A 27,446-nucleotide genomic window follows, 5' to 3' on the forward strand; every position below is an offset into this window, starting at 1 on the left:
CAACATGGAAAGTGTTAGTGATTCCTTTTAGTTTCTACAGATGTATAACAGAGAGGACGCGTTGTGACCTGGCTGGGATTTCTCTTTCTCTGCACACGTCTGTTTCTCTCTATCAAATCCTGTGATGGGATGTTTTAAGGAACAAGTCATTTGTTCCACTCAGAGAGGAAGAAGAATAGAGGGTTTCTGTAGAGGCGAGGTGGAAAGAGGTGCAAGAAGCCCTTCTCCCTGAAACAAGGCTTAGATGTGATGTTCCCAACATGTCACATTGAGAGCCTCTCAGGGTGATTTGATGGGGGGCGGAACGAGATGGAGCCAGAGTAATGAAGTAAGGGAGAGTGGGTTTACTCGCGGCCTATTCTGTGCATCCAGGCTACAGCGAGAGTTAGGTCATCATTTTCTCCAGGCAAATCCTCAGCATCTCAATTCTCAGTGATACGGAGGATAGAGGATAATTAGCATAGGACTGTTGTTATACTATATTCTTTCATAATACTTTAACAGGGATATGTGATGCATTCCAATACACCTCAACTACCATAACACAAAATTAATAGCCCAGGAGTTTATTTGCTGAAATCACCGAACACAACACAAACTTATTTGAGACAGGCTTCTATTTGAGCCAGGCTTCATCCAGCTTTTGCTCATTTGCATAGTTCATTGTTTAATTCCAGCATTCACTTCCAGCTTTTTTATCAATTCCTTCATATCTTGCACTAATGTGCTATCCTATACATAAGGTGACACATTTATTTTGTGTCAGTATGAACAAAGCAAAAAAGATTCTCCTCATTGACTATATTTCCCGGCAGTTCTGTGCAGTTTTCGCCACTAGAGGGCAATCATCCGATTTCTGGAGGTCTGTACTCCCGAACTTGTTGACTGTTTTTGTGCTTGCCAGTTGGCAATCAGTTCTCAACTGTTAGCAGCCAATGGCTAGCAGTTTCTTATTGGCGGAAGATTGCCATGATTATTCTGAATCATTACTGAATTATTTAATGTAACAAATGAAACATTAAACCTCATAAACAATTCATGGTAACCTCGTAAACAATTCATTTAGACCCAGCGTTTATTTGAAACAGGTGTTTATTTCCTGAAATATTCAAGTTGCCTGGCTATTGAAAGGGACAGGTGACTATTTGAGACTTGGCGTTTAAATGAATTTTTCGGTATCTCAATTCCTTAAAGCACCTCAACTTCTGCCTAAGATTTCACATCTACCAGTCGACAGTATGCTGAAACAGCTTTAGTAAGCTGCAAGACTGTATGCAGCAAGGCATGTTCACTTAGGGCTACATAACCAGAGGCATTACCTTTAATCTTCAGGCAGAAAAGCGTTGGGCAGAATTAATAAGTCATGGTTGAAAAGGGAGGGCACGAGTGCGAGTGAATCACTCCATCTTAGTGAGCATCAGTGATGTGGAAAGAGAGAACAACTGTGCACACACTACTCCAATAAACCTACTTAACTGGATTAGAGATACCACCCTCCAGGCATAAACACATTTAAACTTTTACCACAAACATAAAAACAAAACCATTATTTTGATCAACTTTTTTCAGTATAGAACCAGGTTGGGTTACACTTGAGATGGCCATGATAAGCACGTAGCTGGCAGAAAAGTATAGTTGAAAAATAGATGTACACATCCATGTTATTCAATCCTTTCATCCACACTGTTGCGCATGTCAATGAGCGCCTGCATTGCCGAACACTAAAATAGAGCTAGGTTCTAGTTGAGACGCTCGACACGCTGCAAGTCCCACCTCTTCCATCTCGTTATTGATTTTCACAAAGATACAAACCCATGTGGGTACTTGAAAGATGAATGAGGAGAGCATAATCAAAGATAACTGATTAAAAACTAACTAGGTTTCCCTTTTTATCAGTGGATTAAATGTTGGAGTAGCGAAACAAACAGTTTTGTATGACTCTGCAAATTCTGCAAAGACCAGGCTAAATGAGAACCATGTATGCATGTAAGGTAAAATAACAACCCACTGATCATCTCCCAGGACAAACTGCTGTCAACAGCTATCTAGCTAAATGTCCATGAATGTGTGTTTCGACCAGCCCCAAAATTAATATAATTGATTCACAGTTGTTTCGGTATTTTAACCTGTGTGTCATGACCATGCTTGGTGGGGATAGACAAAATGATCATGTGCATGATGGCGCACATGGATGCATATGTGGGGCCGGTGTAACATGGTTACACATGATTTGACACTGCGAATATCTTTCTCAAATGTTATTATGATGCATGACACCCCCCCCCCCCCCCCCCCCCCCAAAATCTCACCAATATTCTAACGTTATCACATTGGTTGCTATGCATGATACATGTTGGCGTAAACCAGAACTGAATTTGTCCTCCATTTTTATGAAAGCAGTCTACCTCTACGGGGGTAGAGCTGTTTTGAGAAAAGTGTTGCCAAAACCCGAGCCGTCCCTCAACTGATTAATAATTCATCTAAGCTTCCCATAGAATCGGTCAACTGTCAATTATTGACAGTTGACCAATTCTTCAATGTTCAATGCTATCTGATTCTGAACTAAGGCCGAGATTCAATCCGATCTAGCGTTGTCGACAATACAGGTTTTAAAGGCAATATTCCCATGTTCGTTGAAAGCGCATTCACGGTAAACACAGGACATGTGAGCTGAATTTGAAATTACCTTTAAAAGCTGCATTGTCGACAATGCACAATCAGATTGAATCACGGCCTTGTTGTATTATGTGCAGACCTGGGTTCAAATACTGTATTTGATTATTTGTTATATACAGTGCCTTCAGAAAGTAGTCACACACCTTGACTTTTTCCACATTTTGTTGTGTTACTGACAGAATTTAAAATAGATTAAATTGATGTTTCTTGGGGTCACTGGCTTATACAAAGTACCCAATAATATCAAAGTAGAATAATGTATTTCGAATGTTTACAAGTGAATAAAACATGAACATCAGAAATGTCTTGAGTCAATAAGTATTCAACCCCTTTGTTAGGGCAAGCCTAAATAAGAATTTGCTTAACAAGTCACATAATAACTTTCATGTATTCACTCTGTGTGCAATAATAGTTTTTCTGTAAGATCCTTCAGTCGAACAGTGAATTTCAAACACAGATTCAACCACAAAGACCAGGGAAGTTCCCAATGCCTCACAAAGAAGGGCAACTATTGGTAGATCGGTAAAAAAAATTAAAAGCAGACATTTAATATCCCTTTGAGCATGGTGAAGTTATTAATTACACTTTGGATGGTGTATCAACTCAACCAGTCACTACAAAGATACAAAGTCCTCCCCTAACTCAGTTGCCTGAGAGGAAGCAAACCGCTCAGGGATTTCACCATGAGGCCAATGGTGGCTTTAAAACAGTTACAGAGTTGAATGGCTGTGATTCTAATCAAATTGACAGAGTGAAATGAAGGAAGCCTTTACAGAAACAAAAATTATAAAACATGCATCCTGTTTGCATCAAGGAACTAAATAAATATTGAAAAAAATGTGGCAAAACAATTCCCTTTTTTGTCCTGAATATAAAGTGCTACTGAGTACCACTCTCGTTATTTTTCACGCATAGTGGTGTCTGCATCATGTTATGGCTATGCTTTTAATCGTTAAGGACTGGGGAGTTTTTCAGGATAAAAAAATGAGTGGAATGGCGCTAAGCACAGGCAAAATCCTAGAGGAGAGCCTGGTTCAGTCTGCTTTCCACCAGACACTGGGAAATGAATTCACCTTTCAGCAGGACATAACCTAAAACACAAGGCCAAATCTACACATGACTTGCTTATCAAGAAGACAGTGTATGTTCCTGAGTGGCCCAGTTACAGTTTTGACTTAAATCTGTTTGAAAATCTGTGACAAGACTTGAAAATGGTTGCCTAGCAATGATCAACAACCAATTTGACAGAGCTTGAAGAATTTTGAAAGAGTAATGAACAAATATTGTACAATTCAGGTGTGCAAAGCTCTTAGAAACTTACCCACAAATACTCACAGCTGTAATCACTGGCTTAAGGTCATTCTAACATGTATTGACTCAGGGGTGTGAATACTTATCTAAGTGAGATATTTCTGTATTGAATTTTCAATACATTTGCTAACATTTCTAAAATCATGTTTTCACTTCATCATTATGGGGTATTGTGTGTAGATGGGTGGAAGTATTTTCAAATAATTTCCTGTAAAAAGCCTACGACTTATTTACCCAAAAGAAAATTAAAATACCAAACAGACATCAGTTCAAATGCATAGGGGTTTGTATTTGTATTTCAAAATACATGCCAACACTTTCCAAATGTGTTTCCAAATACATTCCAATATCCAACTACATGTGTTTTCAACTAGCGAATATCAAAATACTGACTTCCAAAAGTCTTTGAAAGTAATTGAAATACCTTAAATAGTATTTGAACCCAGGTCTGATTATGTGTGCCAACAATGTAGATGATCCATCCTCATGCAGCGGTGAGTGAAAACAAGACAACATTTATTAGACATTTTTATTTAGATAATTAGGTATTCATTTAGCTAACATGCTCAAATGTACACGTAGTGAGCTTCTGTTTAACTATGAGCAATCCGATCACAGCAAAAAAGTGCACTTCCAGGGTGTGTGTTGATGATGTAGTTCACTGTGTTTGTTTGTGTGCAGGTCTAGACTGGCTGATTTCCACATGAACTGCATGGTGACTCAGCACACGGTCAGCAGCTGCCCAAATGAGGACAACTACCAGGCCTGTCTGGCCTCCTACGCTGGCCTCATTGGTGAGTGCAGGGGATGTTGGGCTACCTACCCTGGTAAAACTTGACTTAAAGCCTGCAAGTATAATGCTTTATTAGTTGTTATACTGTATTTATGAGCTTTTATAATAGCTTATTTTAAGGCTTATATAATGTCATATCTCCCTATGGCAGAACATTTTTTATTACTGGCTCAATATGTCTGTTATTTTGTCATGATCATTGGAGATGATAATTAGACATTTTAGGGTGTTAGTAAATGCCTATGACAAGTGTTATAATTCATTATAATGCACAATACCTGCAGACTTTAGATTAAGTGATATCCGTACCCCTCCTCTGTTTCTTCCCCTAAACACATTTGACATCCGTGGCTGTGGAGGTGATGATGGGAGAGTGAGAGTATTACTTAGATTAAAACATTTTAGTGCCATCTGTTTTCTTGTATAGGAAATGTTCTTCAAATCGAAAAATGAATATGTGCGCCGCAAAGACATCCTTCCATATCAGTAGACATTTTAAAGCACCTTAGTAATGTGTTAGCACTAGTCAGTACAATGAAGGCGGTAAATGATGGGAGTTATTTTTTTTACCACTTTAAGTGACCTTAAAATACTCTTTAGGGGTGGCATAGTAATAGCTTTCCCACTGCCACCTATCTGTAATTTAATTGTTCATAGTTACTATAAATGTGTCAGACATCTCTAGTGTAAACTTACTCTTGTTAGTTGTTCTGGATGACACAATACGGTGTGTTTTCCACAAATAAAGCATTCCTCTCCTGAAAGCAGGATCCAACAGAACATCTGTTTTTGGTAATATCTGTGTAAACTAATATGACCAGCTAGCTCTTTCCGTATTGACACTCCACATCTGATACAAGCATCAATCAGCATACTACTGTTAATTCACCCCCCCCCCCACCCCCCCCCCACCCCCCCCCCCCACCCCCCCCACCCCCCTCTAGCTCCATGGTAGAATGTAGGCACCATCGCCATTAGTAACATACTGTAAGCCTGTGTAGGTAGGTATGCTGTTTATAGTAAATGTAGTCCATTATTATCCATTAGTGACCTGTGAATTATCTGTAACTGCAGCTTTATTTTCACCTCCATAGGGACAGATATGACTCCAAATTATGTGGATGGCAGCTACAACAACTGGACTGTCTCCCCATGGTGCACCTGTAAAGGAAGTGGGAACCAGGAAGAGGAGTGTGAGAGCTTTCTGAGGGACTTCACAGAGAACACCTGCTTGAGTGAGTCCAGCTTGCCTTCAAAATGCATTTTGTAACACATACAAGACAACTTCTGATATGATTTTAAAGGCACCGGCATTCAAATCTGTAGTGTTTTTCCCTCTAAACTGAAAGGGAACTGGCACATCTAACATATTTGAGCTGTTTTTAGGTAGATTTGGGGTCTGTTTATAAACAATGCATTTGGAAAGTAATCAGACCCCTTCCCTTTTTCCACTTTTTGTTACATTACAGCCTTGTTCTAAAATGGATTAAATAAAAAGTGTTCCTCATTAATTTACACACAATACCCCATAATGACAAAGTGAAAACTAAAACATAAATACCTTAGTCTCGAAATTGAGCTCAGGTGCATCCTGTTTCCATTGATCATCATTGAGATGCTTCTACAACTTGACTGGATGCCATACTTGGAGTCCTTCTGTGGTAAATTTCATTGATTGGACATCATTCTTAAATGGAAGAAGTTTGGAACCCCCAAGACTCTTCCAAGAGCAGGCTGCATGGCTAAAATGAACAATCGGGGGAGAAGGGCCTTAGTCAGGAAGGTGACAAAGAACACGATGGTCACTCTGAAAGAGCTCCAGAGTTCCTCTGTGGAGATGGGAGAACCTTCCAGAAGGACAACCATCTTTACAGCACTCCACCAATCAGGCTTTAATGCCAAGCGTCACGTCTGGAGGAAACCTGGCACTATCCCTACGGTGAATCATTGAGGTGGCAGCATCATGCTGTGGGTGTCACGCCCTGACCTTAGAGAGCCTTTTTATTTCTCTATTTGGTTAGGTCGGGGTGTGATTTGGGTGGGCATTCTAGTTTTCCTATTTCTTTGTTTGGCCTGGTATGGTTCCCAATCAGAGGCAGCTGTCTATCGTTGTCTCTGATTGGGGATCATACTTAGGCAGCCTTTTTTCCACTTTTAGTTTGTGGGATCTTGATTTTGTATAGGTGCTGTGTAGCCTGCAGAAATTTACGTTTGTTTTTGTATTTTGTTGTTTTTCGGTGTTCATTTTAAATAAAGTAATATGTTCGCCTACCACACTGCACCTTGGTCCAATCCATCTCTAAACGAACGTGACAGTGAGGATGTTTTTCAGCGGCAAGGACTGGGAGACTAATCAGGATCGAGTGAAAGATGAACAGAGCAAAGTACAGAGAGATCCTTGATGAAAACCTGCTCCAGGGCACTCAGGACTTCAGACTGGGGTGAAGGTTAATCTTCCAACAGGACAACGACCCTAAGCACACAGCCAAGACAACGCAGGAGTGGCTTTGGAACAAGTCTCTAAATGTTCTTGATTGGCCCAACCACAGCCTGGACTTGAACCCTATCTAACATCTCTGGAGAGACGTGAAAATAGCTGTGCAAAGACGCTCCCCATCCAACCTGACAGAGCTTGAGAGAAACTGTTTTTGCTTTGTCATTATGGGGTATTGTGTAGATTGATGAGGGGATAAAACCTATTTAATCAATTTTAAAATAAGGTTGTAACGTAACAAAATTCCCGGAATTTGACATACCTAGACAAGATGCATTGTGAGCCATTTCTTGTCAAGTAATTACATCTCAATATTCCATCATTGTTCAGATTATGGGATAGAGCAATTATTTGCATGTAATTTCCAGATTAATTATTTTATTTTATTTTATTTCACCTTTATTTAACCAGGTAGGCTAGTTGAGAACAAGTTCTCATTTACAACTGCGACCTGGCCAAGATAAAGCAAAGCAGTGCGACACAGACAACAACACAGAGTTGCACATGGAATAAACAAACATACAGTCAATAACACAATAGAGATTTTTTTTTTTAAAGAAAGTCTATATACAGTGTGTGCAAATTGAACCTTAATTATTAGTGTATGAGAAAAGAGATCATCCAATGGAAATAACTTGACATGGGAATGTGAAAGGATAGAGAAAGCATCCTAATGGCATCATTTAGCAGTCAAATATCAAGGCTACCACCACACCATTGTGCTCTACCATGCAATATCATCAGAAGTACACAATACCAGTGCTTTTAACATGTTCCATTGTGTGGATAATGCTTTCAGACCATTTCAATAGATTGCCGTGGTGCACTTTTAGCTGAGTCTGCAAGATGAGGGATGAGGCTTGTAGCTGAGGAGGCTTCTTGGAAAATAATACAAAAATGCAGCATCTCCTCTTTGCAGTCAAGGGGAACTGGATAAGATAAACTGAAATAGATGGAGCTTTGCTCTTATACACTAAGTTGGGGGACATAAATCCACAGAGATGGTACATGTTATGTAAAATTAGATAACAGGCTAATCGTATTCAGCCTCGTCCCTGCAGGTAACAGCAATAGGGTTAAAAAAAAACTTATCTGAAGTCATAAAAAAATTGAATTGCTGTCGGCAATGAGCTTAATCACTCGGTAGAACATTTGGATGCATAAAAGCATCCGCTGAAGGAGCCCTCTAGCCAACTTTGGTGATTTATTAGTTTATTCCCCTAGCACTTCTCTGGATGATCTTTCCACCCCAGCAAAGATATGCATAAAAACAAGACTCTTGTCTCAACAGAAACAAGACTTGTGTCATAATAAAAACAAGACTTGTCTTAACTTGACCAGCATATTAAGATAATTTACAATACTTTTTGAAATCACAAGGATTATGTTCTTCATAGTTTTGTCATACGTCCTAGATTTGTTACCTAGCCAAGGCTGAGATATCCAAGCACCACATGGAATGTCTTTACATAAGAAATCTGAAGTCCATTATGTCTTTACTATGCTATGTGTGTGTACAGTACGCGTGCATGTGTGTGTGGGGGTGGGTGTGCTCGCGGTGCATGCAAGCTCTCTTTGCATGTGTCACTGCTCTCTGTTCTCTCCGAAAGGGGGAAATGTTTCCTTTGTTTGAGAATGTTCTGAATCTGATCAGTCACATAAATCTACTCAAAGTCATCTCTGCATGGTGACCTTATAATGGAGGTGGTTGCCAAGCAATTACACGGTTTGCCTTCCTTCTGCCTGAACAGAAAGAAACATGTGTTCTGTTAAAATGGACAAGCAGAGTGAAAAGGTACTTTGTCCTGGTTTACCCCCACCCATCAGCAAAGCTGACTGGAGATGTATTTGTCCCCCTCCCCCTGCAGAGTATTTTGTGTTCACTTTACAGGCTCATTTATTTGCTTTTAAAAGATTCCATCTCACAGTGAGATGTTGCTGGATACTTACTGGCAAACAAATAGGGCTCATCAACTCGAGTGCAGACATTACAGGGCTATTTGGCCGTGTTGTTGTCGTAAATTGACCAAAAACCTTTTTGCAACATAAAAGGTTTGAGTGAGTGTTCTTATGAGTCAAAGGCTTTGGCCATGGTGTCTGTGGATGAAAATCCTGTATGTGGCTGATGTTTTCTCTACTCTCTAAGATAAAGAGGAATATTATAGCACATTTTTGTTGTCCAAAATGATAAGGTGATAATCATATGATGTACAGTATATCATTGTAGTGTGTAGTAGGTAAAGTACAATAAAACATGCAGGCAGCTGACTGAGTTTAGCAGTCTCAAACTGAACAGTGCAAATGGTAGTGAAGCAAAGGGAAGATCAACACCCACACCCTAAAATTGGGCAGAGGACCAAAAAGTTGACTTAGGACTGACTGTCAGCTGCCCCAACACTGGGAAGACAGTCTAGACAAATGACTTTATCATTTGCCCCCACAGGAAATTCCATTCAAGCATTCGGTTATGGAACAGACAGTCTCTTCCACAAAGCTGAGTCTGTCCCACCAACCCCTTCCATGAAGCCTGGATTAGAGGCCTCAGTCAGCACCTCAGAGCCATACAACCCCAATGACGTCCAGCCTGAAGATGAAGCCCACGGGAAGGTATGCAGGCATATCACCAGCTAGCACCGGGTGCCAAGTTCAAATAACCAGGGTCGTGTTCATTAGGGCACAGAACGGAAAACGTTTTAAAGCACTTTGTAACTGTAAACAAATTCATGTTTTTTTATTGGACAAGACCAGAAGGTCCCTGTTTCAGTACATGTTAGTCCTTTAGGTGCCAAATGAACATGACCCATTAATAGCTATATTTATTTAAAATTGGTTAACATTTTTGAAACATTTTGAATGTTGCAGATGATGCATAGCTGACAAGAATCACTATTCTACATGAAACAGAATTATGTCAGTTCTACACCATTTCTGTGTGAATGTTCTGTAATAAGGTTTGGGTAGGTTACTTTCTAAATGTAATCCGTTACAGTTACTAGTTACCTGTCCAAAATTGTAATCAGTAACATAACTTTTGGATTACTCAAACTCAGTAACGTAATATGATTACGTCCAGTTACTTTTAGTTTAGTTTCCCCTTAAGAGGCCTTTGAAGAAGACAAAAATGATTGAACGACATCTATTGCATGATAAATCAATGTTAAAGTTTACATGGCTGGCCATATATGGATTTACTTTATGAGTTGGTTATGTAGGCTTCTTCTAACCAATCACTTTCTACTACATATAATAATACGATTAAATTCTATCTTTACATTAATATATATGATTTATAAAAAAAAAAAATGAATGTAGCAACTACAGATTTCCCCATCAAAAGTGTGCGAGTTTGAGCATTGGGCGTAAGGATACTTTTTTTATCAGCATGAATTTGATTTTTATTTTATTCCTCATGCTGGGATCCGCACTATGCAACTGTTGCAAGAGCGCATTTTTCACTGGCTGTCCACTGGTTTCAAAAACAATGATTGATAGGCAGCTTAAACTTCTTAAATTCAACCATTATTGGGTTCAAATACACATTTAGTTTTGTGAACAGCCGTCCACAACAACCACAATCCATAAGGCGCAAATAGCTAATTGAGAGAGCAGCAGTGTGATTCACATCAATGCGCTATATAGATACCAATAATAAATGATATCCGTATAGTCAGTGAGAAAACAGAAGTCTCAAAGATTTTTTTCACAAACATCCTTTCTGAATTTAAAAGTTATCCTCTAAGTAATCATCTAGTTTTCAAAAGTACCTGTAATCTTATTACAATATTTCTGCTGGTAATGTAACGGATTACAGTGTTTTTTTGTAATCCCTTACATGTGTCGAATTACATGTAATCCGTTACTCCCCAACCCTGTCTGCAATGCTAATAACCCCAGGTTTATTTTCTGGGATAGGTAGAAAAAAACTGTTGCTGTGCAGTGGGAAAACATGTTTGTTTATCTGTTTTGTTTTCACACCGTAAAAATAATTTATGTTGAGTATATAAATACAAATATGCATCTTTTCAACACAAAAAGTATGAAGAGGCTTTTGACCTAAGGTACCAGTCAAAAGTTTGGATACACCTACTCATTCAAGCATTTTCCTTTATTTTTACTATTTCCTACATTGTTCATTGTACATCAAAACTATGAAATAACAAATAGGGAATCATGTAGTATCCAAAAGAGTGTTCAACAAATCTAAATATATTTTTGATTTTAGATTATTCAAAGTAGCCACCCTTTGACTTGGCGTTCTCTCAACCAGCTTAATAAGGTAGTCATCTGGAATGCATTTCAATTAATAGGTCTGTATGGTTAAAAGTTCATTTGTGGAATTTATTTCCTTGCATTTGAGTCAATGAGTTGTGTTGTGACAAGGTAGGGATGGTATACAGAAGATAGCCTATTTGGTAAAATACCAAGGCCATATTATGGCAAGAACAGCTCAAATAAGCAAAGAGAAACGACAGCCCGTCATTACTTTAAGACATGAAGGTCAGTCAATCAGGAAAATGTCAAGAATTAAAAAAAATTATTCAAGTGCAGTCGCAAAAAACATCAAGCACTAAGAATGGAACTGGCTCTCATGAGGACCGCCACAGGAAAGGAAGACACAGAGTTACCTCTGCTGCAGAGGATGTGCATTAGAGTTAACCGGCCTCAGAAATTGCAGCCCAAATAAATTCTTCAGAGTGCAAGTAACAGACCCATCTCAACATCAGCTGTTCAGAGGAGACTGCATAAATCAGGCCTTCATGGTCGAATTGCGGCAAAGAAACCATGACTAAAGGACACCAATAAGAAGAAGAGACTTGCTTGAGCCAAGAAACACTACTAATGGACATTAGGCTGATGGACATTTTGAGATGTTTGGTTCCAACCAGCGCGTCTTTGTCAAATCTAATCTAATTTTATTTGTCACATGCGCCGAACACAACAGGTGTAGACCTCACAGTGAAATATTTACTAACAAGCCCTTAACCAACAATGTAGTTTTAAGAAAATGCCCCCCAAAAACAAGAGATCAAAATAACAAATAATGGAATTTCTTTGTGAGACACGGAGTTGGCTGAACGGATGATCTCCGCATGTGTGGTTCCCACCATGAAGCATGGAGGAGGTGTGATGGTGTTGGGATGCTTTGCTTGTGACACTGTCGGTGTGAGCTAGCTAGCTAACAGTACGCTTTAACTTGCAATGTAAACGACTTTCTGACCAAATTTGAAACATACAGTGCCTTCAGAAAGTATTCAGACCTTCAGACCCTTGACTTTTTCCACATTTTGTTACATTACAGCCTTGTTCTAAAATGTATTGAATTGTGTTTCTTCCTCAGCAATCTACACACAATACCCCATAATGACAAAGCAAAACAAATTTATGAAAAGAAACTGAAATAACACATTTCCATAAGTATTCAGACCATTTGTTAATTTCTTTGTTGAAGCACCTTTGGCAGCGATTGCAGCCTTGACTCTTCTTGAGGATGGCACTACAAGCTTGGCACACCTGCCATTCTTCTCTGCAGATCCTCTCAAGCTCTGTCAGGTTGGATGGAGAGCGTAGCTGCACAGCTATTTCCAGGTCTCTCCAGAGATGTTCGATCGGGTTCAAGTCAGGGCTCAGGTTTTAATCAAGGATCTCTCTGTACTTTGCTCCGTTCGTCTTTTCATCGATACTAACTAGTCTCCCAGTCCCTGCCGCTGAATCCCCACAGCATGATGCTGGCACCACCGTGCTTCGCCGTAGGGATGGTACAAGGTTTCCTTCAGACGTGACACTTGGCATTCAGGCCAAGGAGTTCAATCTTGGTTTGATCAGTCCAGAGAACTCCAAGCCGGCTATCATGTGCCTTTTACTGAGGAGTGGCTTCAGTCTGGCCACAATACCATAAAGGTCTGATTGGTTGAGTGGTGCAGAGATGTTTGTCCTTCTGGAAGGTTCTCCCATCTCCACAGAGTCACTCTGGAGCTCTATCAGAGTGATCATCGTGATTCTTCGTCACCTCCCTGACCAATGCCCTTCTCCCTTTATTGTTCAGTTTGACCAGGCGGCCAGCTCTAGGAAAAGTCTTGGTGGTTCCAAACTTCTGCCATTTAAGAATGATGGAGACAAATGTGTTCTTGGTGACCTTCAATGCTGCAGAAATGTTTTGGTGCCTTTCTCCAGATCTGTGCCTTGACCAAATCATGTCTCGGAGCTCTACGGACAATTTCTTCAACCTCATGGCTTGGTTTTTGCTTTGACATGCACTGTCAACTGTGGGACCTTATATAGACAGGTGTGTGCCTTTCCAAATCATGTCCCATCAATTGAATTTACCACAGGTGGACTCAAATCAAGTTGAAGAAAAATATCAAGGATGATCAATGGAAACAGGACGCATCTGAGCTCAATTTCGAGTCTCATAACAAAGGGTCTGAACACTTCTGTTATTATCAGAACTCAAGATGCAGACAGTTCAGATCACAGAAATGTATTTACAAAACAGGGGGCAGGCAAATGACAGGTCAAGGAAGGGTGTGACACAAGACAGGTGAAACAGATCAGGGTGTGACATTTGTAAATAAAGTATTGATGGTTTTTATTTCATCAATTTTAGAATAAGGCTGTAATGTAACAACATTTGGAAAAAGGTAAGGGGTCTGAATACTTTCCGAAAGCGCTGTACCCATCGATTCTTAAAGAACTTAACTTCTCAATGCCTTAGTTCCACTGTCTTGTAATACTCAAATGTTTGTAAACAAAGTAAATGTAAGCAAACATTGTTTCGCCTCAAAACATGGTTAAAACTACATTTTCAGTATCATGGATGGTCAGTCCTTGGTCAGTCCTTGAATCTGTAGTTCTGTTTAAGCATTTGAGAGTGGTCACATTTCTCTTGGCCCATCCTTCAGCTTTTTACTAAAACAGAGGTCTGTGCGAACACTTTGTTGTTGTTTCAATTAAGGATTGCAGCTTTAAACAAGAGAAGTCATTGTTTTAATTTCATGACTATTATAGGGATATTTATAATTCCATGTTTCATGCATGGCTGAAAACAATACTGTTCTGGCATCATTATTATGTGTGAAAAGACTCCTATAATGATGTTGAATGCTGAGCAATTTCAGGCTTTCACATCCATTAAATAGTCATCTCTCACACTGCTCCAATAGTGTGCTTTACACGACCCTCATTGTGATGAAGACAGCAAATTAATACCTTAAAAATTGTGTGAGGGTGAGAATGAATGAATAAGCCACACAATAACAGTGGGAGGTAGAGGAGGGGAGCTGTTGAATTGCTTTCTCGAAAGGTTCTGTGTGTATGTCAGTATTGATGCACCGCTCTGTGCCACTCTCGCTGCAGTGCAATGCTTAATTTATAGTAAAAATGGTAATTAGGAAACAATAAGACATGTGATTACTCAAGCAGGACGTTTATAATTAGAGAGGGAGCCGGTGGGGACTTTTTGGGCGGCCCCTCATTCTACAGCATATATGCTTGGCAATTAAAATGTGTCAAACTTCCATCGTAGATTAATTGGTAGAATGCTTATATGACTCCTCTTGGCAAAAGACAAGCTTTCAAGCCTCGTAAATCTCATGACTGCTCAGGACCACATGCATGCTGTTGTCCAGTTAGTGGAAATGTTATGCTAAATGAAGTGGCATAGTCCGCTGTGTGTTTGATGGCTGGACAGGCTCCCCCTGACACGCGATAAGTAATCTGAAGTGTTGTTTGATAAATGAGCCCTGTGGAGCATTAGGCCAGGATTGGCTGTGCTGCTCAAACTTAATTCCCTCTCAAGTCAATTTCCCTGTATTCAGTATCACCATTAACAGGACAATTGAGCTATGTGATTTAGTTTACATGTAAATATGTATTATGCAGAAATCCCTCCACCATTTCCTGTTTGCTAAAATTCTAATAGTTCCCCTAATTTCAGATTATGTGACAAAACAAGCGAGGTGAGTGTAGAGAATCATTGCACCATCTAAACCCCTGTGAAATATATTTTCCATAAGCAAAGATTATTGTATTTTCAGCTGTTTGAAGCTGGTAAAAAAAACTAAACTTAATAACTTAGAACAGATATATCGCTTATTAGACTTGCTTTCAATGAGAATGACAGCTCTATAACTAACATTTCTATGTGAATTTGGTCAGGTCACCCAAAACGTTACATGTTGCAGCTTTAATATATGTCAGCTATGTCCTCATGTCCAGGGTATTATGCCTTATTCATTCAGTAACTGTGCTCAAGTTGTGTTCTGAAGAGACTGAAAGAGAAGAGATATCTAGGTGACATTTTATTTTATCTCATTGCTGTTTGCAACTTCTGTATTTTCAACCCTATGGAAAGTTTCAGGAAGTGAAACTGTGGAAGACTGTTGAATGGATAAAGATATGAAAAATGCAATTTTCCTTACCAATCAGGATTTCAATTAATTTAGTGGAAAGCCTTTCAGAATGCTGCCAACATTTAATAATGGAGAGCTTTCGTATTTTGAATTGTACATGTATATTATATAAATTGTTATATTATTATAATGATTCTACTAACGTTAGGCCTATCTACTTCTCTATTTTTGCCACAACAGTTTTGTTAGTGTTTCGGTGCGTTCCGATTCACATAAGAATCTATTGTGCCACAACTATTGGGTCAAATGTGCGGGACAATGCTTGTAGAAGCTACATTGGCGCAGTCTTTGCATAGATACAGTATGTGCAAACACTTTAACCAGTGGAGGCTGGTGGGAAGAGCTAAAGGAAGATGGGCTCATTGTAATGGAATGGAATTAATGGAACAGAGCCATATGTTTGATGTTTGAATTCCATTCCAGCTATTAGAATGAGCCCATCCTCCTATAGCTCCTCCCACCAGCCTCCACGGATTTAATGTGACCCAAAAATACCAACTCTGCCATTGCCCAAGTCATGGCTCACTGCCTTTCTGTGCTGTGTCTGTAGAACAGAGAACCTAATCTTACAACCATTTCTGCTGTTTGGAAATGGAGATTAAAAAGGGTTTTACCATTTTTTTCAATCACTTCGGCAAATTTTTCAGATGTATGTGGTATATTTTCAAAACTCTAGGTACAAAACTCTAAACTGATAAAACTTGTAATGCCCCCCTATCTTATGTTCAGAACCTTTGATTGTGCAATCATTTGAGGTTTCACGCATCTTTTATGCCTGAGTGATTCAAAATCAACATTTTCTGTGAAATACCATGAGAACATTTTGTTTAGTCACCAAAACATCAGGTTAGGCTCACCATTTAGTCATGTTAATTAACATTTTAACTGACTTCTAATCCAATACAAAAAAATGGTAAGTGCTGTTTAGAAAGAATAGTACCTGGTCAATATAATTTTCCATGCACTATTTGACAAAATCTTTGTATAAGTTGTACACAATGGCAGGTTGTGAGTATGCTGAGAAATATGTCATGCTGACAGTTGTATTGTCCTTATACAGTACATACGTAGGACAAATCATCAGAAATAAGTCATTGGAAAGCAGTTGGCTACTGTAAAAACGTAGCACGTTGTTGGATGCCATTTCTGCCCCATGCAGCAAGTTACAAGATCACCTTTTCTATGAGACATGTCAACTGAAACAGTATCGTTCTCTGCTCGGAAAAAAAGTGCCCTTTGAATGTAGTATGCTACAGGACTGTAAATGTCAGTACATTACAATGTTTTCACATAGCACAATGCACTACTCATTAAAATTGACTGAACATCACATTTCCATCATTTCTATCCCATGTGTGATCAAAGGTGTGATCATTGAAGAGATCTTTCAAAATGCAATCAAAAGAAATGAAAGAAACAATGTTTAGCCGGCACTAATTTGCATCAAGCCTGTCTTGAGCATTTAGCCATAGGTTCTTATCAGCATCACAGTAAATATCCCCCTTGTTCATGCACCTGGGTGAAAACGTTTTTTGCATGGCGAATCCAAGCCTGATTGAAATCTGGATTGAAATCATTGCATGCCTCATGGCATGCCTCATCCGAATAGGCTGTCATTGTAAATAAGAATTTGTTTTTAACTGACTTGCCTAGTTAAATAAAGGTTAAATAAAAAATGTATTTAAAAAATATCCCTGGCCTGAAGGAGGGAGGTATGCTCAAGTTAATGACAATCAAACATCTTCCACCTGTATTGTAATTGTGTATTGTATTGTACTTATGTACTGTAGTGATCCTGTACATGGCTCAGTTCATAAGAGCATGGCACGAGCAACATCAGAGTTGTAGGTTCAATTTGAATCAAATCAAGTCAAATTGTATTGGTCATGTACACATATTTAGCAGATGTTATTACGGGTGTAGCAAAATGCTTGTGTTACTAGTTCCAACAGTGCAGTAATATCTAACAATTCACATTTTTTTCTTCTTTTTTTTCTTTTTTTTCTTTTTTTTTCTTTTTTTTCTTCCCCAAAATGGCATAGCAGTCATCTTTTCTTCGCATATCTTTTTATATATATATATTTTTTCTAAAAATCTCAACTTCAAAACACTCTCCTGCAACCCACCTCACCAATTTAAAAAAAATATTATTATTCACCTCAAATCTGAAATCCACAATAGAACTACTGACTGGACTACTGACTTTATTTGCCCGAGGGAATTATCCAACTGGCCCCTCCGTCGCGACGTTACCTGAACGCCCATCTGTGGCCCACTTATCGTTAGCTGTCTTATCGGCTGCTATCTGAATAGGTTTATCGGACAATACTCTTGGGTCACTATAACTATCTATTTTGCCAATTGGATTGGTCCCCTCTACCACACGGAACCCCACTAATCTACCAACGAAAACACACAAGATGGCTCAAAACAGACCTCCATCCTCTGCCAGCTTGCTACCAAAGGCCCGGCTAGCTGTCTGAATCGCCGTGACTCCAACCAACCTCACTACTCTCTGGACCCTTATGATCACTCGGCTAAGCATGCCTCTCCTTAATGTCAATATGTCTTGTCCACTGCTGTTCTGGTTAGTGTTTATTGTCTTATTTCACTGTAGAGCCTCTAGCCATGCTCATTATACCTTATCCAACCCTTCATTACCACCACCCACACATGCGATGACATCACCTGGTTTCATGTTTCTAGAGACAATATCTCGTTCATCATCACTCAATGCCTAGGTTTACCTCCACTGTATTCACATCCTACCATACTGTTGTCTGTACATTATACCTTGAAGCTATTTTATCGCCCCCAGAAACCTCCTTTTGCTCTCTGTTCCGGACGTCCTAGACGACCAATTCTCATAGCTTTTAGCCGTACCCTTATCCTACTCCTCATCTGTTCCTCTGGTGATGTAGAGGTGAATCCAGGCCCTGCAGTGCCTAGCTCCCCTCCTATTCCCCAGGCGCTCTCTTTTGATGACTTCTGTAACCGTAATAGCCTTGGTTTCATGCATTAGAAGCCTCCCTAAGTTTGTTTTATTCACTGCTTTAGCACACTTTGCCAACCCGGATGTCCAAGCTGTCTCAGCCGTTATCTCAACTCATTTGCTCACATCGTATATAGACTTATTTTTCTACTGTATTATTGACTGTATGTTTGTTTTACTCCATGTGTAACTCTGTGTTGTTGTATGTGTCGAACTGCTTTGCTTCCTCTTGGCCAGGTCGCAATTATTTAGCCTACCTGGTTAAATAAAGGTGAAATAAAAAATAAAATAAAAACAACAATACATACCATGTATTCCATGATGTATATAGGGCAGCAGCCTCTAAGGTGCAGGGTTGAGTAACCGGGTGGTAGCCGGCTAGTGATGGCTATTTAACAGTCTGATGGCCTTGAGATATAAGCTGTTTTTCAGTCTCTCTTTCCCAGCTTTGATGCACCTGTATTGACCTCGCCTTCTGGATGATAGCGGGGTGAACAGGCCATGGCTCGAGTGGTTGATGTCCTTGATTATCTTTTTGGCCTTCCTGTGACATTTAGTGCTGTAGGTGTCCTGTGGGGCAGGCAGTGTGACCCTGGTGATGTGTTGGGCATTTTTATCTATTTTTTTATTTCACCTTTATTTAACCAGGTAAGCTAGTAACTACAATATGTAAGGTAAGGAAGTAATTACAATATGGCAATTAAACACTGGAATGGTAGATGTGCAAAAGATGGATGTGCAAGTAGAGATACTGTGGTGCAAAAGGGGCAAAATAAATAAATACAGTATGGGAATGAGGTAGATATATGGGCTGTATACAGATGGGCTATGAACAGGTGCAGTGATCTGTGAGCTGCTCTGACAGCTGGTTATTAAAGCTAGTGAGGGAGATGGGAATCTCCAGCTTCAGTAACTTTTGCAGTTCATTCCAGTCAGTGGCAGCAGAGAACTGGAAGGAAAGGCAACCAAAGGAGGAATTGGCTTTGGGGGTGATCAGTGAGATATACCTGCTGGAGCGTGTGCTACGAGTGGGTGCTGCTATTGTGACCAGCGAGCTGAGATAGGGCGGGGCTTTACCTAGCAGAGACTTGTACCGCTCCACCCACTGTAGAGCCCTGGGGTTGCTGTCTGTGTGGGTGGGCCATTCCAGATTGTCAGTGTTGTGTACGCCGAGGAACTTGAAGCTTTCCACCTTCTCCACTGCGGTCCCATCGATGTGGATAGGGGCGTGCTACCTCTGCTGTTTCCTGAATCCTCTATCAGCTTCTTCGTTTTTTTCCCAGCCACCACTCCCCCAGGGCCCTCACTTCCTCCCTGTAGGCTGTCATGTAATTTTTGATAATCAGACCTACTACTCTTGATGATTGAGTTGGAGGCATGCATGGCCATGCAGTCATGGGTGAACAGGGAGTACAGGAGGGGGCTGAGCACGCACCCTTGTGGGGCCCCAGTGTTGAGGATCAGCTAAGTGGAGGTGTTGTTTCCTACCTTCACCACCTGGGGGTGGCCCGACAGGAAGTCCAGGACCCAATTGCACAGGGTGGGGTTCAGATCCAGGGCCCCGAGCTTAATGATGAGCTTGGAGGGTACTATGGTGTTGAAGGCTGAGCTATAATCAATGAATAGCATTATGATGTAGCTATTCCTCTTGTCCAGATGGGATAGGGCAGTGTGCTGTGCGATGACGATTGTATCGTCTGTGGACCTATTGGGGCGGTAAGCAAATTGAGGTGGGTATGGTAGAGGTTATATGATCCTTAACTAGCCGCTCAAACCACTTTGTGATGACAGAAGTGAGTGCTACGGGGTGATAGTAATTTAGTTCAGTTACCTTTGCTTTCTTGGATACAGGAACAATGGTGGACATCTTGAAACAAGCAGGCTAGGATAGGGAGAGATTGAATATGTCCATAATCTCCAGCCAGCTGGTCTGCACATGCTCTGAGGACGCGGCTAGGGATGCTGTCTGGGCCGGCAGCCTTGCGAGGGTTAACACGCTTAAATGTCTTAGTCACGCCGGCCATGGAGAATGAGCGCTTACAGTCCTTGGGAGCGGGCTGCGTCGGTGGCACTGTGTTATCCTCAAAGCGGGCAAAGAAGCTGTTTAACTTATCTGGTAGCAATACGTCAGGGTCCGCAACGTGGTCGGTATTCCCTTTGTAATCCGTGATTGTCTGTAGACTCTGCCACATAGGTCTCATATCTGAGCCATTGAATTGCAACTCCACTTTGTTTCTGTAATGGCGTTTTGCCTGTTTGATTGCCTTAAGGAGGGAATAACTACACTGTTTGTATTTGACAATATTCCCAGTCACCTTGGCATGGTTAAATGGGGTGATTTGTGCTTTCAGTTTTGCTCAAATGCTGCCATCTATCCACGGTTTCTGGTTTGAGTAAATTTTAGTAGTCACCGTGATAACAGCATCCCGTATACACTTCCTGATGAACTCAGTCACTGCGTCCGTGTATACTTAAATGTTATTCTCAGAGGCTACCCGGAACATATCCCAGTCAGTGTGATCAAAACAATCTTGAAGTATTTATTCCGAATGGTCAGACCAGCATTGAATAGACCTTAGCAAGGGTACTTCCTGTTTGAGTTTCTGCCTATAGGAAGGGAGGAAAACAATGGAGTCGTGATCTGATTTTCTGAAGGGAGGGCGGGGGAGGGCCTTGTAGGCATAGTCCAGTGTAGTTCCTTGAGGGCCGTCGTGGTATTGGCTTGAGGGGAATATACACGGCTTTGACTACAACCAAAGATAATTATCTTAGGAGGTAATATAATTGGCATTTAATTGTGAGGTATTCTAGGTCGGGTGAACTAAAGGACTTGAGTTTCTGTATGTTATCACAATCATACCATGAAACATACACCACCGCCTTTCTTCTTCCCGAGAGTTCTTTATTCCTGTCTGCGCGATGAACTGAGAACCCGGCTGGCTGTATGTACGGGGACAGTATATCCCGAGAGAGCCATGATTCCATGAAACAGAGTATGTTACAGTCCCTGATGTCTCTCTGGAAGGAGATCCTCGCTCTGAGCTCGTCTACTTTATTGTCCAGAGACTGCGAGTAATATACTCGGAAGTGGTGGATGGTGTGCACGCCTCCTGAGTCGGACTAGATGTCCACTCCGAATCCATCTTCTCTGCCGGCGGCGTCTTGGAGCAGCCTCTGAGATAAGTTCAATTGCCCTGGGGGTACGAACAAAGGATCCAATTCGGGAATGTCCTGGTCGTAATACTGGTGAGTTACAGCCGCTCTGATATCCAAAAGTTCTTTCCGGCTGTATGTAATAACACAAAAAATGTTCTAGGCTAATAATGTAAGAAATAACACAAAAACACTGCAAAGTTGCTTAGGAGCTAGAAGTAGAGCTGCCATGTCAGTCGGTGCCATCTTAACTTAATTCCCACTGAGGTCACGTACCAAAATGTGTGGACTGTTGTCACTTTGGATAAAAGTGTCTGTTACGTAAATGGCATATATTACGGTATCACAGTACTGTACTGGCCAGTGCAGTTTTAGTAAAGCAGTGTGATGTTTTACATACAGTACATCTCTGATCTTGTCAATATCAGATTGTTTTATGTAAAATCATAATACAACAAAAAATAATAGTTTTGTCACCTGTTGTCACCTTCTCACCAAGCTGCTTGGCGATGGTCTTGTAGCCCATTCCAGCCTTGTGTAGGTCTACAATCTTGTCCCTGACATCCTTGGAGAGCTCTTTGGTCTTGGCCATGGTGGATTGGAGTGTGGAATCTGATTGATTGACTGCTTCTGTGGACAGGTGTCTTTTATACAGGTAACAAACTGAGATTAGGCGCACTCCCTGTAAGAGTGTGCTCCTAATCTCAGCTCGTTTCCTGTATAAAAGACACCTGGGAGCCAGAAATCTTTCTGATTGAGAGGGGGTCAAATACTTATTTCCCTCTTTAAAATGCAAATCAATTTATAACATTTTTGACATGCGTTTCTCTGGATTTATTTGTTGTTATTCTGTCTCTCACTGTTCAAATAACCCTACCATTAAAATTATAGACTGATCATTTCTTTGTCAGTGGGCAAATGTACAAAATCAGCAGTGGATCAAATACTTTTTTCCTCACTGTACATTGAAAAAATAAATGCCTACTGGTATGGTATCTACAAGTGACTAAGAAAATTACAAACTCACTATGATGTCTTTATAGCAGTCCCAGTATGGGAGTTCAACATATTGTTTTCAGTATTTATGTTCCTGGATATTTTTTGGGATAAGACAATATTCTTCATTGTGTTTTTTGAAGGTAGCTTGACATGTACATTTGATAGATGGTGAGTACTTTTCAGAATTGATCAGAGCTTCGTCAAACAGTAAAGTTCAGCTGCTTACCACATGTATGTCTCTGCGTGCAGTTTGAAGGAAGTTGCTAACTAACGCTAGTTAGCATTGGCTCGCGGAACTACCTGTAAATTCCTTCGCACTGGACACATAGACATAAAAATGGTATCCACAAGTTCATCTGACTCTGGGTAAGTAGATAAAGGGCCTCATTGCCAAAATCCCAAAATGGCCCATCTTAACAAGCTTTTAATCAGGGAAATAATTCCTTCATTTCATAGTCTTTTTGGAGAGTCATGCATTATTTAATGGCACCATTGTATAAGAGAGAATGAACCACCTCTTCAGAAGTCAATGTTTGCTTGAGGGCCCCTGACTTTACAGTACACTGTGTTGATTCTCAGCTCAATTAAATGTAATTGATTGTGGACAAACCCTGGGTTACTCAATAACCAGCCCTGGGAAAAGCATCTGAACATTACTGTTCAACGAAGCTCTGATCACTTCTAAAAAGTACTCACCATCTATCTACATGTTAAGCTACCTTCACAAAACTAAACTAATGATATCCTGTAATCCCAAACAATATTTTGTGTGTGGGCGCGTTTCTGAATGTGTGTGTGCATGTCTCTCTGTGTGTTTCTTTGTTGTTGTCATTTAGCAGACGCACTTATCCAAAGCGACCTCCACGAGCAATTAGGGTTAAGTGCCGTGCTCAAGGGCACATCGACAGATTTGTCACCTTTCGGTTATTGGCCCAACACTCTTAACCACTAGGCTACCTGTTCATATGTGTGTGTGTGCGTGTGTGTGTACCGGTATACATATTGGCTGCAGACAGAGATCTGGACCAATGTCAACAGGCTGCTGTCACACATCACTGCACCTGCTAATTAATTGGCTTTTAGTTGCGGATGTGTTTGCTGCATTGTCAAGCAACCGATTGCTTTTTTTGGCAACTGTCATTTAACCATTTCTCTGTACAATCACACATTGGAAACCAAGCTCTTCCATAATCAATGCAGCCTTTCCTTTCACCTAAAACCCAAACAAAAACAAATCCCAGTGCTTATATAACTACCATTTACTATTTTTTTCAATGTGTATTTTTCTACAAAAAAAAATTGGCCATATGTTGTGCTGGAGACACTGCTATTAGAAGATCATATCTGACTCTATGTTTTCTCTCAGTACAGGGAAATGGACCAAAGTGCAATCTCTCAAAAGGCTACATTTGTGGAGATGAGGAAAGGAGTGGAGGAGGGAATGCTTCATGTTTCTGTTGATATGCTGTATTGCTTTGCGGGGGAAATGGTGCCTCCACAAATTGAGAAAGCTGCAGTTACTTGGAGGCAAATTGTTTGCTAGGTGTTACAGGAATCAGAGCAAATTGAAAATGTTCAAAATGCTTACAATGTTATGGAAAAGCACATAATAAGACCATACTAGAGTGGGCATAACAGAGCAACTCTGGGATGTACCATATCTAGAACAATAGAGATGTAGATGTAGTGTCTGAATTTGATCACCATGTTGTAGCAGGAAATGTACATTTGTATTATATTATATGTGTAAAAAGGCTTCTAAAGTTCATAATTTCCATGTTTCAAAAGCTACAAATGTTTTATATAATCCACACACTAATTCCCATTTCCTATTGCTGCAAGATTATTTTCCTGCTGTGGGATCCTTCATCTGTATGTCCCTTCTACTCTTTCTCCTAATGTACTGTACAACATAGTTGCCTTTCAAATTGACTGATTTTGTCTATGGTAAAATGTTCTATATGTTCTATATCTATATGTGTACAAGTACAATGTTTTGACTGATATTGTACAGAAATAAAAATGTATCCAAATGTCTAGGAAGCCGATTAGTGCTGTAAAACTTCAATTAATAGCCTGGGTGTTTATTTGCTTAAATCACTAAACACCAGGCACTTATTAAAGACAGGATTCTATTTGAGCCAGGGGTCTATTTCCTTGATGCACACTGCTTTTGCTCCGTTCTGCTCTATGACCCCCACAAGTGTCACGGGACTCGTCTGATGGTAACCCATACAAACGAATGGAAATATTGAGGTAGTTTTGTGCCAACAAAAATATTTGTCCAAGAAAAAGCTATTTGAGACTCAGCGTTTAATTGTAGTTTTATGATAACCCTATATGTGCTCTGCATGTTCTATAATTTGTGCTTTCCTTGGAAGTAATGCTTAAAATGTTTAAGAGGACACTACCGAAAGGGTATTGGGAGAAATGTCTTAGCTAGCTCTGAACTGTGCCAAAACGTTTCAAAGCAGAGAGTACACCCAAAAGACTGCACTAGCAGTCGCTTTCAACATACTTCATATGTGCCTCAAATATATTCATGTTTTTATTCCAGTGGAATGGCTGTGGATCCGTGTTTAACCATTTCTCTGTAAAACGCAACACTCAGACTCACTGAGTCATTCCTAACCTTTTCCATTGTTGTCCTCCTCTCAGCCTATACTGGAGCCCAGCAGTGGTTACGATGGCCTGACTAGACCCAAGAGCCCTCCTGGTGATGGGGCACCCTGTGTCTGTACCAGTGTCTGGGTTCTGCTGCTCAGCCTGACCTCCGCCATGGCCAACCACACCCTATAAAACTCCCTGTGGGCTGTCGCCGACCATCAAGCTGATCCTAAACGCAGAGGTGTTGTCAAGGGGCTTGTTTGAGGATGTTTTATTTTTCAAGCCCAGGCATCATGCAATTTCAAAAAGGAGAGGCGGAGAGCACACAATCGGAGATAATCTAAATATTATTTATTTGATGTAACATTTTGGCTTTTGAGGACCACTATGATCAAGAAAATGGCTTTACATGGACCCCTCATGTGGTGAAGCCTCAGTGGCCATTGGCTGTGACTGTCTTTCCATCAGTAACACTGACAAAGAACCCAAAGTATCATGTCAAAGACTTCTGCACTCCTGCCATGACAAAGAGAAGAGAAAGATAGAGAGAGAGAGAGAAAGAGAGAGAGAGAACGTGTGTGAGAGAGAAATGGAGAAAGAGAGGAGAGAGAACTGCTGAACACGTCACACGTTTTCGTCTAGAAACAGTGCTCGACTTGATTTTCTGGACAGACCTCAAGCTTTGTGTTTCCATTACTTGCAGACAGAAGACTTATCACTTTTGTGTCTTCTCAAAAGTGTAAATCTTAACTCAGTGTATCCGTGTTGGTATAGTAACAGTGAACAGTATGTTCAGTACAGCTCTTTTATTTCAGTGCTATATTTTTTCAGCAGACAAAAAAAAATACTCAAATATAATGTTAACTTGTTCTCATTTGAGATGTTGTTGTCATTGATAGTGGGTGAGAATAAATATCCACCCACACATGTGCATACTTTGTCAGTGTATATAACAAACTGTTTTCTTTCAATGAGCCAATATAAACCAACTGTTTTCTTTCAATTTACCAATATAACCTACCTTAAATGGTCAAGGTGATCTGATGGCACTGTATTGTTAAGTGTGAAGAACAAATTTAGAAGGCAAAGTTGGCAATGTCTATGACGAAAAAGTCAAATAAGAATGTATATAGGGATGAAATTGAATTAGCTACATTTGCTTGGAAAGTAATTACCTGTGTGTATTATAGTCGTTCTTTGTACAGTACAAATACACGTGGCCTTACCTATTGCTCGTACCACATTATCCTGCTCATGGGACATCGCAACTCGTAGTAACGCTTTACAAAATGAATCATTCACATGGGTTCATGTCAAAACACCACAAGCCATCAGATCAACATTTGACTACATAAATGCCTGGGATTGAACCCTTCTGTTTCCATTGGACTGTTCCAACAGAGGTGTCTAGAGCAAAGAAATACTCACAGTTTATAGCTGCTGCACATTCTGTTGTGTTGAGTTTCCCCCCCGATTAATATTATTTTTGATTGGTCAGGTTGTAGCTGAGTCTTGCAGATGACATCATGACGTACTGCCGATGAATGATTACAATACTGGCTCTGGCCTCCTATAAGCCAATCAAATGCATGAGGTAAATTAAGAGTTTTGACATGTAGTAATGTAAATAAATAAACTGATAAATATTCCCCCTCACAAAGAATTGGTCCAGGTATATGAGGAAAATGGGGTTTCAGCATTTCTTACACAGTTAAGTTAATTCATGTTGATTGTTTCATACAAAAGTGAGCCATTAGGAAAAATATTACTGCAGACATGACTCAATGGAAGTTAAGACAGCACTGAAAACAAAGATTGCACACAAATAAATCCTGACAATAAATAAATGACATGTCGCAGCTTATATAAGGTGAGGGGCAGAGAGTACTCAAAGATGGGATTTCATAAGTGTATAAGTGATTGAAAAAGTGAGAAGAGTGTGTGTGTGTGTGTGTGTGTGTGTGTGTGTGTGTGTGTGTGTGTGTGTGTGTGTGTGTGTGTGTGTATGTGTGT

At 40.2% G+C, this 27,446-nt stretch overlaps 1 protein-coding gene across 2 annotated transcripts in view; it reads left to right on the forward strand.

The window, feature by feature from the left end:
• Positions 1 to 27,446, forward strand: part of LOC110535809 (GDNF family receptor alpha-2) — an 82,416-nt gene that overhangs the window by 45,589 nt on the left and 9,381 nt on the right. The window contains exons 5-8 of one of the 2 annotated variants that reach the window (XM_021621109.2): positions 4,669 to 4,781; positions 5,875 to 6,015; positions 9,718 to 9,881; positions 25,485 to 27,082. In XM_021621109.2, the coding sequence (XP_021476784.2) occupies positions 4,669 to 4,781; positions 5,875 to 6,015; positions 9,718 to 9,881; positions 25,485 to 25,625 (559 nt within the window). In that variant the 3' untranslated portion in view covers positions 25,626 to 27,082. Of the gene's footprint in view, positions 1 to 4,668; positions 4,782 to 5,874; positions 6,016 to 9,717; positions 9,882 to 25,484; positions 27,083 to 27,446 lie in introns of those variants that run through there. The other variant, XM_036935635.1, reaches the window with a different exon arrangement.

Source organism: Oncorhynchus mykiss, chromosome 11 (assembly GCF_013265735.2).
Source record: "Oncorhynchus mykiss isolate Arlee chromosome 11, USDA_OmykA_1.1, whole genome shotgun sequence".
In the NCBI taxonomy this organism is placed as follows: Eukaryota; Metazoa; Chordata; class Actinopteri; order Salmoniformes; family Salmonidae; genus Oncorhynchus; species Oncorhynchus mykiss.